The 15,579-nt window shown below is 35.8% G+C and overlaps 2 protein-coding genes across 10 annotated transcripts in view; one reads left to right on the forward strand and one right to left on the reverse strand.

Annotated features, from left to right (window-relative positions):
• Window positions 1-7,739: 7,739 nt before the first annotated feature.
• The window catches only part of KIF21A (kinesin family member 21A), a 186,016-nt gene continuing 178,176 nt past the window's right edge, over window positions 7,740-15,579 (reverse strand). For all 9 annotated transcript variants that reach the window (XM_056799005.1, XM_056799004.1, XM_056799007.1 and 6 more), the window contains 2 exons: window positions 11,460-11,659; window positions 7,740-8,945 (listed from right to left, as the gene is read on the reverse strand). In XM_056799005.1, coding sequence (XP_056654983.1) covers window positions 8,852-8,945; window positions 11,460-11,659 — 294 coding nt within the window. In that variant the 3' untranslated portion in view covers window positions 7,740-8,851. The remainder of the gene's footprint in view (window positions 8,946-11,459; window positions 11,660-15,579) is intronic.
• On the forward strand, window positions 11,924-12,301 carry LOC107650109 (60S ribosomal protein L32-like). Its single transcript, XM_056799009.1, has one exon. It carries the CDS (start codon window positions 11,924-11,926, stop codon window positions 12,299-12,301), a length of 378 nt encoding a protein of 125 aa, XP_056654987.1.

Genomic DNA, 15,579 nt, shown 5'->3' on the forward strand with positions numbered 1-15,579 from the left:
AAGAACAAACAACTCCATTGGGGCAGAGAATTGATTTGCTCCCTATAGAGAAGTAGAAGGGTAACAAAAGAACTGGTGGGGAGGGAAGTAATACAAGGGAGGGAGAAGGTGGGGGGTGAGATAGTTTAAAAATACTTTAAAGAAAATAAAAGGGGAATAAGAAGGGAGGGGGGGTAGAAAGGGACGTAAAATAAGGGTGGGAATTGGGGGGACTGATTAAGAACAAAACACTGGTGTAGAAGGAAATAGTGAAAGAAGAAAGGACAAAACTAGGAGTGGAAATCAAAATGCTGGGAAATACACAGCTGGTAATCATAACTCTGAATGTGAATGGAATGAACTCACCCATAAAATGGAAGCAAATATTAGAGTGGATTAGAAACCAAAACCCTACCACATGCTGTCTACAAGAAACACACATGAGGAAAGTAGACACACATATGGTAAAAGTAAGCGGATAGAGCCAAATCTATTGGGCATCAACTGATAAAAAGAAGACAGGAGTTGCGGTCATGATATCTGATAAAGCCAAAGTAAAAATAGATGTAGTTAAAACAGATAGGGAAGGTAATTATATCCTGATAAAAGGTGGTATAGACAATGAGGAAATATCAGCATTCAACATGTATGCACCAAATGGCATAGCATCCAAATTCCTAAAGGAGAAAATAGTGGAGTTCAAGGAAAGGAAAGATTTTCAGACCAAGCAAGAGTTAGAAAAAAAATCACAAAATGTAAAATAAATAATTTTGATTACATCAAATTAAGAAGTTTTTGAATAAACAAAACCAATGCAACCAAAATCAGAAGGGAAGCAATAAATTGGGAAAAATATTCATAAAGAAAACCTCTGACAAAGGTTTAATTACTCAAATTTATAAAGAGCTAAATCAATTGTACAAAAAACCAAGCCATTCTGAAATTGATAAATGGCCAAGGGACATGAATAGGCAATTTTCAGATAAAGAAATAAAAACTATTAATAAGCACATGAAAAAATGTTCTAAATCTCTTGTAATCAGAGAGATGCAAATCAAAACAACTCTGAGGTATCACCTCACACCTAGCAGATTAGCAAACATGTCAGCAAAGAAAGTAATGAATGCTGGAGGGGATGTGGCAAAGTTGGGACATTAATTCATTGCTGGTGGAGTTGTGAATTGATCCAACCATTCTGGAAGGCAATTTGGAACTATGCCCAAAGGGTGCTAAAAGACTGTCCTTTAATCCAGCCATAGAACTGCTGGGTTTGTACCCCAAAGAGATAATAAGGAAAAAGATCTGTATGAGAATATTCATAGTTGAGCTCTTTGTAGTGGCAAAAAACTGGAAAATGAGGGGATGCCCCTCAATTGGGGAATGGCTGAACAAATTGTGGTATCTGTTGGTGATGGAATACTATTGTGCTCAAAGGAATAATGAACTGCAGGAATTCTAAGTGAACTGAAATGACCTCCAGGAATTGATGCAGAGCGAAAGGAGCAGAACCAGGAGAACATTGTACATAGAGACTGATACACTGTGGTACAATTGAATGAAATGGACTTCTCAATTAGTAGCAATGCATTGATCCTGAACAACTCGGAGGGATTTACAAGAAAGAACACTATCCACATTCAGAGGAAAAACTGGAAGTAGTAACACTGAAGAAAAACAACTGCTTGATTACATGGGTCAAGGGGGATATGATGGGGAATATAGACTCTAAATGATCATGTTAGTGCAAACATCAACACATAGAAATAGGTTCTGATCAAGGTCACATTTAAAATGCAGTGGAATTTTGTTTCGGCTATGGGAAGCAGTGAGGGGAGGGGAGGGAGGGAAAGAATATGATTCTTGTAACCATGGAATAATGTTCTAAATTTACTAAAGTTTTCAAAACAAAGATAAAATTATGTCATTGGAGAATTTATTTCCTGATTTGGATACTGTAAAATTATTAATTAAGTTATTAGAAGCTATTGTTATGTCAAAACCTACACACCATTTAATTGAGTATATTTTAAAAGGTAAGAATAATTACTTTTTGAGTGGGAAAAGGAAAAGGAGGCAAATTTGTAAATCTTCTTCTAAATAAACTTGTCAAGTTTTCTCAGACCATCTGTATGAACAAGGGCCATATCACCTTATCAACACTATAGCAGAACATGCTAAATATTGTGAGGTTTTTAGACTTGGACAATTGAGACAATGGGATTTCACTCCTTGTAAAATAATGGGGAAGAATTCACCACCTTATCAGTACTAAAGAATGAATTTCATTTAAAACCAGCTATCACTTATAAAAATCATGACACTATAGCTGTCAGTTTTACTGTAATTCATGTTTTTCTGGCTTTAATTTTGTGAATGATCATATATTCATTATCTAAGTGGAATTACAGGTTATAATATTTTACTGATGTCTAATTATTGCTTTTTACATCAGGATAATTTTAAACTTGAGAAGAGATGAAATTCCGTGTGTGTGTGTGTGTGTGTGTGTGTGTGTGTGTGTGTGTGTGTGTGTGTGAGTGTGGCTTGGTAAACTTTTATTGCTATCTGACATTGCAACATGAAAATACAATAACTGCATCTAGCCCTAAACTATGATTAATGAGACTTTGCTGAGTAAGGTAAAACCTTTTGGGATTGTGAATTTTCCTTTTGAGTTTTATATTCATGTATGTTTGTGTTATGAAACAAATATTTTTGAAAAACATAATATATAAATGAAAACAAGTTTTTCAAGTTCAAACTGAAATGATTGAAGTGATTCTGTGTCTTTTTAAAAAACTGATCTTGCTAGTTGATTTTATCTTGTAATTGCGTAAGTCATGGATTGGTAGCAACCCCAAAATTGTTGATATTAAAAAGATAGACCTTTGTTTTCATGGGAAGTTTGAGGTGAGTAAAATGTTTGCAGTTTCCTTAAAACAACACAGTCCGTTTTCTCCCTTTTTAACTCAGGGTAAAATTGCAGTGATTATCTCTACTGTATGTTGCATCTATTGACATTATTCAAGTTCAAATGAATGTTGAAATCTCAGCGAGAGACATTTTTTATCCACTCTTGGTCTTTCTTGTGTATATGAACAAGCCAAATTCATTTGAATGAAATCAAGAAAATGAATCTCTTCCAGGAGACTGCAATATTTTGGGAATTTATGCAATTAGCACAATGCTACCCATAAAGAGGAGCATTTGGAAGACCTCATCATCCATAGAGAATCCTTCCTGTAACTGTATTTTGGGTTAGATTTCTTTCATCAGAGAGATGGATACATTTAGTAAGAATATATCTCTGTTTTATTCCTGAGGTTTATTATCAGTCAATGAACTTGGTTATTTTAGCTGTTACATCTTCTATGGAATTTTTATCTTGATATGTGATTGGAAGACAAACTGGATATGATTCTGAAAAGGTAATATTTTATTCTGAATCAAATATGAAGTAAATACATTTCTTTATGTAATCTTAAAAATTAAAAGCACAGTGGAATCTTATATTCCTTGCAAGATCCTGCTTGTTCCATCCCAATAAAAATTAATTGCTGAGGATGTCCTCAATGCTTGTAGATAATTCTGAGGCAGCTAGGTGGCTCAGTGGATCTCTTTTCTGGATCTAGGCCTGGAGATTTGAGATCCTAGTTTCAAATATAGCCTCAGACACTTCCTACCTATGTGACCCTGGACAAGTCACTTAACCCCAAATGTCAAGCTGTTACCACTTTTACCTTGGAACTGATATTTACTATTGAATCTAAGATGGAAGATAAAGATTTTTTAAAGAAAGATCATTATCATAAAAGACTGTGTAGAGGTGAGATAGTGGGCATATACATCAGCAATTATTGATGTTCTCTCATTTTTAAGAATCAATAATCATTTAAAATAACATAATTATCACATAATTTATATTTTCCCCTTGGATACATTATATTCCTTAAAAATTACATCTAGCACAGTTATTATATATATATATATATATATATATATATATATATATATGGTCATAGCATATATATATATATATATATATTTGGTCCAATATATATATTTAGTCCAATCAGGCTGCTTTTCCCATCATTCTCTTTCCTTTCATTTCTACCTCCTTTATAAACATCTAAGAAACTGTGTTAGGGTCCAAGGGTTTTGGTTCCACCATGCTTGAGAAAGCTGAAAAGGTTTGATTTTTCTTCTGTTTGTAGTCCTCTCTCTCTCCATTTTCATCCCTGAACATCCTTGGGTATGATTTTGCTTAATTGAGAATTTTGCCAATCTTGCACCAAACTTATTTTACCCTCTATTCCTTCCTGCTAAATTAGAAGTTATCACTCAAATTGTTCACCATCTTTGGTGTTGCTTTTGACAACCATTCTCTTCTTTTGGCAAATAGGTCCAATGTTGACTGTCTACAGGGATTTTTGCACTTTTGGTCTTCCTATTGTAGCAATTTATATCAGTTTAATTTCTGGGTGAAATTTTATAGTCAATGTTGATGTTATTTCTACTGTCCATTTTTTCCTATTTCTGATATTCAATAACTTGTTTAAATAATTAAGTTACACATTTTTATTTGTATACAATATCTTTTTCTTATAATTCTTTTTTCTTTTTATATTGACTATATCTTGTCATATTCTTGCTTGTTATTAATTCTGATTTTAGATATGATGAGTTAATGGACTGACTACAGGAGAAGCTGGTTCAAAGATGATTTCCAAGTTAATAACAAGTTTTATAACAAGAAAGAGAAGCAGCATATACTAGGCCTTTTCCCTATCCCCATAACAATATTATTATTGTGGTTATTATTTAAATAAATTATGAATATGAGAAATCTAAGTGACTTAATCAATTAAGTGATTTTTATATAAACATGCTTAAGATTTGTGTGTTGTAACATTGCTATAATCCTTAATTTCATTTTAACAAAATATGAAATCAGAGAATTACTTATAGAGTTTATTTTATGAGGATGTTAAAGGATAATTTTTTTGGGGGGTCAAGAATGAGGAATATTACTATTTAAAGTTTTCGAACCATTGATTTGCCCTTAAATAGTGTTCTTTGTAATAAAAATGATACTGTGTGTCAATTGTAATAAATTAGAACACTGGTGTTGCCTATTGTAATAAATGGATACTTTGGCTTGACTAGAGAGATACTAGGGGAAATCTGAGTGTGCCTCGTTGTAATGGAGAGAGATATACTAGAGGAATACTTGAGGATGTCTATCAATTCCTTAGATGACTAATTGATTAATATTTTTCCTACCCTCCTCCCCCCTCAATAACTCCCTTCACTTCCCTCTTCAAAAGCCTTTCAGCTTTGCCCCTACCCCCCTCCTTCCCAGAGTGGACTATGAGATTTAGAGAAAATATTCTTTCTCTCTTTCTCAAGTAAGGGGGTTTATTGGGAAAGACAGAACAATAATGGAAGGTGAGGTGAGAGGGATGGGGTTATCCCTAGTCTATAATGAGGATTAGGAGGATTTTGAGAAATGTCAGTCCTGTCACAACTGTGACACAAAAGTCTATCAGGGAGATGGGAGGATAATTGATTTTCTTCTGTCTTCTTCTAATCAGCCCAGTATATAATGGTCAGTCACCAACATCAGCCACACCAAAGCCTCAGCCTAGGTCAGAAGAAGCCAGGCTCTCCCTTGGTCACAAGCCAAGCCAAGTCTCCCAGTTCATCTGCTGACTAGGCTCCAACTATTTTTCCTGGGAACATTCCAATGGAATGTTATGCTTTGATTGACAGATGAGGTTCTTTACTTTCTGTTGCATGCTTGTCTTGTCTTCTAAATCCTCTCCTTTACGTCTTCCTAGTATACTTAAAATATTATTTGTTATAAAAACTAATAAGACTTTTTCAGCATATCAGGCAAGCATAATATTAAAAAATTGAAGCTCATCTATAAATTGATATACAAATGATGGGTGTGTGTGTGTGTGTGTGTGTGTGTGTGAGAGAGAGAGAGAGAGAGAGAGAGAGAGAGAGAGAGAGAGAGAGAGAGAGAGAGAGAGAGAGAAATTTAACATAAGTTTGCAGTTAATAGGGCTATTTTTCCATGGAGTTCCCTTTTTTTCTTTTTCTTCAGTATGTTTTAAACTCTTGTATAAAAAATAATCACCATAATGCAATGAAAATAAGCCTATCTTTGTTTAGAGACAAAGTCTATTATAGAAATACAGATGGTAATTTTTTTTTTAAGTAGATAACTTGGGGCTGCTTGGTGGTTCAGTGAATTAAGAGCCAGGCCTAGAAATGGAATATCCTGGGTTCAAATATGGTCTCAGACACTTCCTAGCTGTGTGATATTGGATAAGTCACTTAACCCCCATTGCCTAGCCCTTACCGCTCTTCTGTGTTGAAACAAATACACAGTATTGATTCTAAGCAGGAAGGTGAGGTGTTTTTGTTTTATTTTATTTTTTTAAAGCAGATAACTTTTGAGGATAAGTATTTGGCATGAAGAAAGGAGGTGTGGAAATGGGAACTAAAGGAGAAGCGACTCCCATGATTCCAAGTCCCTTCTTCCAGGTGGGGAAAAGTAGAGGTACATTTTTCTCTTCATTGATAAACGTCTAAAAATATTTTTTTAGATCTACTCAGATAGCCTCTGTCACAGGATTTCGGAGTATTTTCTTGTGTCTAGAAAGAATAATGAAGAATGGTGAATGAATGAAAAAGCATTGATTATTTATGGTGTTCTAGACACTCACTACCTGGGGTACAAACACCAATAGTCCCTGCATGAAGGGGCTTACAACCTAAGCAGGGAAGCCAGCATGGAGCGGTAGCAAGTTGTGGTAAGAGATGGGCATTTTTGGACTAGGAAATCTCAGCTGGGGAATGACGCCAGAAGGCAATGGATTAAATGCGGTTTCTGGGGCCGGCATACAGTGAATCCTACTGGCTCCATGTGCCTCCGCTCTGGCGCTAACTCCGTTCCCTCGCTATTATCTGAAGGGTCCAGTCCAGTTTCTGTCCTATGAGCAGAGCTGCGTGTCGGAAGCACGCCTGCCTGCTGCCCAAAGACCCTCCACCCAGAACTTAGGCTGTGCTGACCAGAAACCTGGGCAGACCTGAATGATACGTCTTAGGCAATCTCTACGTCTTCTCAGACACTGGACCGTCAGCCGCCGCCTCCTCGTTCCTTTGATTGAATGCGACCCTTTGGGAAGAAGCGGTGCACCTTTTTTTCTCATTTCGGGGAATTGCACCTGCTCACTCCCCGCTTCCCAACTCTCGCAGCTCATTCAGCCCTCTCTCCACTCAGAAAGGCCCGAATCTTTGCTCTCCTTAGAAATGAGATGACCTCAAATTGCATCCTCATTTCCGGTCCGAGGTTTTCTTATAATAAAAAATGGAGCCCTGAGCGTGCAGTCCGCGGCGAAGCGGAAGAGGTCTGGCCCTGCTGTTATGCAATTAGCACGTATTGCTTAATAAGTCAAGCTCCCAAGCTTTGTTCCGGCAGTTATTTCAGATTTAACCCATCGTATCCGGAACAGCGGTGTAATTATTGCTATTGTCTCAAAATCGAAGGAGGAACGGGGAAGAGTACAATGAAGTCATCTGCCTGGAAAGAAGAGGGCCGGCCAGCAGCATCTTGACCGGTTGGGGTCAGACTCGTGAGGGAGAACTCAGTCAGGGTGCAGGTGGCCCGGACAGAGCTGGGGAGTAGTTTGGGGACAGGGGCGCAGAAGACAATAGCCAGAGGAAAGCCTTGAATAAAGACAAACAAATTCATATGGAATGGGTTTATTTAAGCTCTGTCCAAGCTTTCATTTACAAGAATATTTTCAGCAAAACATATACAAACAAAACACAGAAACAGCATTTTAAAATGTGGCCTTACATAAAATCTTAAACGGACAGCATTTACAACGGAAGATTCTAAGCCTTTGGATAAATTATACATCCTTTTTCATTATCCATTCTATAGCATTTAAAAATTCATACAGGCACAATGGAAAGTAATTTTTCCTTACACTTGACCTATTTACATAGCTTTTCCCACTGCAGATATGTTTCATATTGTAACTGCCAAGGTTTAAAAATGTATTATATTTAAAATGTATTTAGCAGAATATATAAAAATTAGATAAAAAGGAAGGACATTTTGTTATTAAATAAAACGAAATTAAGTGGTGATAATAGAAACACTTCATAGGAAAATAGATCAATATATTGTTAGGACATAAAAACAGTTCTCATCACAGAAGGTCTGAACAGCACTAAGAACAAAATGTAGCGATCTCCTAGTATGTCAGTCCTGAGCACAGAGAATAACAGAGCTGCACAACTTTGGTCAATAAGGGGAAAGGCCAACATTAACAGACACTATTTAGTAGCCTTAGTTGCAGTTCAAGGAGCATCAGAGGTATGAGGGACTAGAATTTCATTAACATTTCTAATCTGTTGCAAACTGAAAATCATGTGAACAGGATGCTTAAAACAGCTAAGGGTTTGCATTGTATTCCATTTTCAAATCCCATACCATGAATGTTATGAAAGCAAACACAGATCAAAGAGTTTTCAAGGTTTTTTTATATAGAGGCACACAATATATTTATTATATTTAGCCACAACTAAAGAAGACTCAAGCATTTTATTCAAAGTAAAGGTATATATTTGTATATGTGTATGTATATATGTATATGTGTGTGTGGGTTAGATTAAGCATAGGTTATATGGAGAAGTTTAATGACGTGACTACAATTCATATTTTCCAATTTTGTTACCATGTGTTTCCAGTTCATTTCATTCATCAATGGCTGTCTAGTATAGGAGAGAATACAAGAGAGTACATAGCATTTTGTCACAGTATTCCATTTAATGACTATCTAAATTTTGTTTAATTAAAGGCAATATCTTCATTGAGGTCTCCTATGTCAGAGATCTGACCATCTTGCAAATTGCGTGCTTTCCAAATCCTCACAGTATGATCACTGCAAAATAAAATATTAAAAATAAATATATGCATAAAGTCAAGTCTATTCAATATTTTAGTAAATGTGACTACTAGTCTAAATCACCACAACTACTTTTAAAATCTGTATTCTTCAACACTTTATCGGCATCTAAGATTACAATGCAAATCCTCCTTGTTAGAAACTAACCATCATGAATTATTGGGTGGCCAACCTTCTCGTGACTTATCCATCATATGATTACAAACCTGCTTAAATGTGGCTTCATATAAGTAAAGATATCAGATAACTAGTCTCATATATATATATAAAACCTTCCAGATTTGGTAGGACTTGACATAACTTTTACTCCATTGGCATGGTCCTAGAAACTTGAGGGTTATCTCCACAGCTATATTCCCCATAACTGCTATTATACCTCCCCAAAAATACCAAAGTGAAATCATACCCAGTTGTTGGGGGACATCAGAAATTTTGTAAAAGGTGAATTCAAATCAACTTAAGGTCTTAAAAAAGAGTCTTACAATAATATTACTGTGTTTCAAAAAAATTATAAGAGCCTATTTTGTGCTAAGAATTGAAGTAAAAAAATGAAATCATCCTTTCCATCAAGAAGCTATCTTCTTGGGGGTCTATCCAAAGAAATTAATAATCAAGGAAAGATGAGTTTGTACTTGCATTAAATGTTACAACTATAGAAGACTCCAACCAAGAGTCACACGAGAAGCAGCACTTGAATAACAACATAACCTACCAAGTGACCTAGGAAAAGGGCTATTTGAAATAGAAAATTTGACCTTAAAAAAGAGATGCTATGAATATTAGGACCTTAGGACAAGTTATTAAATAGATATAATCATTATTGTGCATTCTTACTCTTCCAACACAACAGTCTCCAATGTACTCCTTCTGTCTACTTATGATGCTGACAATGTTATCAGAAAGCTGCAGTGAATGCTAACAGAATGGATATGTTTTATAGAATTTTAGAGTTGGAAGACATAATTATCTAATCCAATCCTTTTTTATAGACAGAATGCCCAATGTAGTCAAATGATTTGCCTGTGGTTACATAGGTAGATAAAGGAAAGGATGGACTTCAGTCTTCATACTTGAGTATGAAGTTTGGTGTTCTCTTACTGCCTACTCTCATTTATATCTCCTGTATTATATTAACCAATGAGAATGTTGGTTTTTATCATAATTGGTGGCCATGTTCAATGCCACGGTTTGAATGAACCTCAGTGATCTGAAATAAAGAGTATCAGTTTGTAAGGCTCAGAATCTCATAACAGTAACTACAGCAATTTGAAATCCTATCTTTTCAAATCTAACAATTCTGTAGGTTTATTTTTGCTTTAGTGTCTTGACATTTCCTATCTTCCTTCATGAGAATTTAATATCAAATATCTGCCAAATATCTGACCAAAAAGGTCAGGCTCAGTTTCTGGACAAGTTCTTAACAATCTCAGAATCTAAAACTCCAAGAGTTTAACAGCTGAAAACAGTTGGCAGTAAACTACCAATCAGATTTGGTTACTTTCAAGGGATTAATGTGAACCAATAAAAATGATGAGGGGAAAAGGGAGAGAAGCTAATAAAAATAAGCACTGTTAGCCCAGATGGGAAGTACAAAGGAAGATGATAATCTGTCACGATATAACATTTGTGAATTTAACTCTGGAACATAGTCTATTACACAGTGGATAAATGTTGAGCAAGACTGTCACATAATGTGGGGAAGTAATCATAACAAATGTTCATGACAAATCTGCACTTAACAATAGATAATAATTAGTCATTGAGAATATCAGATAAAGAGGTGACCCTGAAATCAAGAAGTCTTGGATTCATATCATACCTTGTACCCATGAAGGCTGTGCCACTGACCCCATCTACACCACAGGCATTTCTCTAAGAGCATTAAGTTACACATCAGATGCTACATTGGTAGAGAGAGTTTCACTACCAGAAGTTCTCTATACCAGTGAAAGCACATGTCTGGAATTAATAATGATAATATATTAATAATAATACAATTAGAGAATTGAGCATAACACTCATTCCAAGCCACTAACTAAAAATCCTGTCTTGTTTTATAAGGTAATAAAGAGCTACTATTATTCATATTTATATTATAAGGGAAGAAGGCAAGGTAAGATTTAATTGACTTGTCCACGGGACTGATGATAATTTGTATAAAGTGGAAGGGCCATGATCTTCTGTGAGAAAATGGCTTTTAAAATTATTCATATTGGAAGCATTTTTAATTACAAGTGATCAAATTAATGACTGAAAAATTATTAATGAAAAATGAGATGTACTATTTCAATTTTAATATGAGAACAAAAATGTATTCCTCCAAAGCATAAATGAGATATCACAGAGAAATCTTAAAACAGATATCAGAGTAATTATATAAAAAGTTACAGGAAAAAATAATTTTCTAGATTTCTGTGGGAAGACATACAGATTATAAAATATCTGAAGATTAGGTACAATGTAAATAGAAAAAAAGAAAAACAGACTTACTCAGCGGCAGTAAAAATCTGGGTAGTATTGACACAAATGGCATTTATAGGACTATCATGACCTTTCATCTCTCCAACTGGTGCAAAAGTATCCACATTCCAGAGTTTCAAAATGCCTCCTCTGCAGCCACTGAGCAGAGCAGGCTGGCCTGGAACCATGCCCAAGGCACACACCCAGTCCTTGTGTGCATTTGGAACTTGCTGCAGGTAAAAGGAAACCAACATATAAATGGAGGACTTTCCAACTCTTCTCATATAGAAAAAGTATACATATTTGAAATATCTAAAATGGAATAGCCCAAAGTTTGCCTAAACTTTTTCAGAAACAACTCATGGTTCTTTCCCCTCTCCCCCGTTCTCTCTCTCTCTCTCCTTCCCCCCACTTCTCTCTCTGTCTCCTTCTCTCCCCCGACCCCAGCCCTTGGGTGCTTCCGTGGAGGGGGTCACTGTCTCTTAGCCAGCATCATGACAGCTCTCAGGCCCCTCAGGAAGCCCAAGAACATCAAGAAGAGGACCAAGAAGTTTATCTGGCACCAGCCCAACAGATCTGACAACATCAAGAGAAACTATCATAAACCAAAAGGCACTAACAACAGAGTGCAAAGACAATTCAAGGCCCAGATATTAATGCCCAACATTGGTTATGGAAGCAATAAGAAAACAAAGCACATGTTGCCCAGTAGAGTCAGGAAGCTCTTGGTGCACAATGTCCAAGAGCTCAAAGGGCTCCTGATGTGCAACAAATCTTACTGTGCTGAGATTACTCACAATGTTTCCTCCAAGAATCGGAATCATTGTGGAGAGAGCAGCTCAGCTGGCCATCAAGATCACCAATCCAAATAATAGATTGAGGAGGGAAGAAAATGAGTAAAATGCTTTGCACATCTTTGTCTTAAATAAACCCTCAAGCTACAAAAACAAATAAAACAAACAAAAAACACTCCATGGTTTAAAGAATGAAAAAACATCTTTCATAGTTTATTTTCCAAAGAATGTAAGACGATGAGCCTTCTTCATAAATATAGGATTACAGTTTAAAATAAGATTGCATATTCAAAGTATTCAGAGGCCATCTAATCCAATTCCCTCACTTCACCTGGGAGAAAACTGAGGGCCAGAAAAGTTAAATGATTTGTCATAGAGAGGTTCTAAACTTGGGGCCTCTGGCTTCAGAGTTCTGGCTTACACTATTCTTTATAGTTAGAAGGCTGACATTCTGTCTCTCTGGACCCTCCTGTCCCACTGTATAGATGTATAAGTATATGCATATGTATGTAAGTATGTGTATGTATGTGTATGTATATATACATATATGTGTGTGAATACACACATCCTTGTTTATAGGCAATGAATATATGTTTTCAAATTAAGAAGTACCTTCTGTTGGTAACACCCTTTTGCTCTACCTAAATATACTAATGGTTATGGTATTATCTATTATAAATGACAACACGTAGTCATTTATAGTCCCCTTTGAATAATCTGATAATAATCCAATACCATATCTTTTCTGTGATGCTGAGGATAATAAGAAAGAAAAGACTTTTTAATAAACTATTAAATTTTTATGAAATATTTTGAAACCCAATCACTAACATTATGTTAAATATAATTGCTTCATTTGTGAGCATAGATTTTGGAGTTAGAGGGTTTGTTATGGGAATTACATAAACAAGAATCTTAGGGTTGGAAGTGATTTCAGACATCATCTAGTCTGACTCATCTCTGAGCAAAATGCCTATTTATACCACTGACAAATAGCCTATTCAACTTTTAGACAGTTAAAAGGGTTAAGACATGTTATGTAAATCTAGGTACATTTAATGTAAATGACATTAAAACCCCCCCAAATTTGTTTCTCTTCAAATTTTCCCCACTGCTCCTCATTCTACCCCCTGGACCTTACAAAACATTTTAAAACTTTTCTTCATAAGACATGCCTTCAAATATTTGAACACAAAAATGTCCCCAGCTAAGTCTTCTCTTTTCCACATCCCCAGCGCAATAATCGATCAGTGAGTTAACAAGCATTTATTAATCCTCATATGCCAGGTCTATAGGTACTTCAAATGATGTTCAGATGGCATTGTTACTAGTCCTCTCACAACCTTGAACATCCCCTTTAGACACATCCCAGTTTGCCAATGTCTTCTTTAAAATGCAGCATCCAAAACCAAACACAATACAGAAAGGCCTGATTTGGGGAAACTACAGTAGAACTATAATTTCTCTCATCCTGGATGATAGAATTTTAGTAGGGTGGCATTAGAGAGTAGATAGAGATCTGGCTACAGAGTAAGGAAGACTTGGGCTTAAATTATGTCTGAAACATTCCAGCAGCATGCCTTCTGGCATATCACTTAAACTCAAGTTACTCCCAAGCAGCCTTCTCACACTGAGTTATAGATCAGTTGCCAATATCAATGGGAAGATGTGTCTTCATTGAGAGTTATTAGTATAAAAGAGGCAAACAAAAAACAAATTTTAAAAATCATGTTACAGCATATTCTCCATCTCCTAGTTGTAGAAATGATGTTTTTAAGTAAAGGATTTTCTATTTCTCTACATTGAGCCCATCCACAAAGAGGTCTTTGGATCATGATCTGTAGTCCAATGTATTGCCCTTCTTCCTAGTTCAGTGTCGTTTTCAAATGATCTAGCCCTAAACCTCTTCATTTGACACATACAGGGGAAAGATCTCAGAGAGGTGCAGTGTCTTACGTATCACATAAAGAGTTCTTTTCTCACTATACATCCAACTAGCCTACCTCTTCATGTTTTCAGTAATACATTCATTTAATTGTTATAAGAACCAGTATGGTATTGTGGAAACAGTGCTGGATTTGGCATCAAAGCACCTGGGTTCAAATCTTGATTCTGTAGGTAACCCTTGACAAGTCTTTCAAATCTGGGTACAAATTTCCTCAAAGGTAAAGTGAGGGATTTGGAACAAATGATTTGCAGAAGGAAAAACTATCCTGTTGGACAGTAGAATCCTAACCAAAAAACAGTTTGGTGGGATGAAAGTTATGGGCTGAATACTAAAAGGTAAAATTTAATGGAGATAAATGTGATGCCCTATACTTGGTTTAAAAAACCCCAACATGCATTGTACATGGTATGGCCATACAACAACTTGTGTGAAAAAGATCTGTGGGGTTTAATGGACAATAATAACAAACTAACATTTACTTAGTGCCTACAACATGTCAGGCATGATGCTAAGTAAAGTACTTTATAATTATTATCTTATTTGATCTCACAACAAACCAGAGGAAGGTGCTAGTACTATCCCCATTTTAAGGATGAAGAAACTAAGGTAAATACAGCTAGTAAGTGTCTGAGGCTAGATTTTGTTCCAAGTCTCCCTAATTCCAGGCCAATGTACCATCCACTACACCACTTAGTTGCTTCAATATGAATGAATATTTGACATGCTCCTTGGTAATCCATTCTGCTTGGAGTTTTTTGAACTAGATGGGAAAAAAACCAATAAGTTTTGGGGTCTTTGAATTCATCAAGATTATATGACATATTTATATAGTACTTTTTACTGTATTTACATAGTATCTTGTATAGTTGCTCAGTATTTTATACATATTATCTCATTTAATCCTCAGGAAAACAAAGAAGGGAGCATATTTAGTATTCTTATTTAGCAGATGAAGACAGTTGAGAATCCAAGATTAAATAGTCTGGTCAGAATCAGACTCAAACTTAGGACTTTTAACTAGTGCTCTTTCTGCTCTAGCTGGGGTTCTTAACCTTGGTGTCATGCAGACCCCTTAAGCAGTCTGATGAAGCCTCTGGATTTCACTTTAGAAAAATGTTTAAATGTATAAAAATTAAATACATAGGACTCTAAAGGAGACTGATTCCATTGAAACATAGTTATTGGGCATGACTAAGGCCAGTCCCCTATTATACTGGTTAGATTTTGGATATGAATGAGATTCTCACAGGTCATTTGACTTTAACCAAAGGAGCTTTACTGTTACACTAGGAGAAGGATATCCAGCAAGGCTCTTCACTGAAGATAACCCAGTCTTATCAGCCAAGATGGTGCCTGGAACTCTTATTGGCAGCTTCTATTTGCCCAACCAGGAAATCTACAGAACAAG

The sequence above is a fragment of the Monodelphis domestica genome, chromosome 5 (assembly GCF_027887165.1).
Source record: "Monodelphis domestica isolate mMonDom1 chromosome 5, mMonDom1.pri, whole genome shotgun sequence".
NCBI classification, from domain to species: domain Eukaryota; kingdom Metazoa; phylum Chordata; class Mammalia; order Didelphimorphia; family Didelphidae; genus Monodelphis; species Monodelphis domestica.

Excerpts from the sequence above, each read along its gene's own strand:
- LOC107650109 (XM_056799009.1), top strand. The coding sequence starts at position 11,924 with ATGACAGCTCTCAGGCCCCTCAGGAAGCCCAAGAACATCAAGAAGAGG.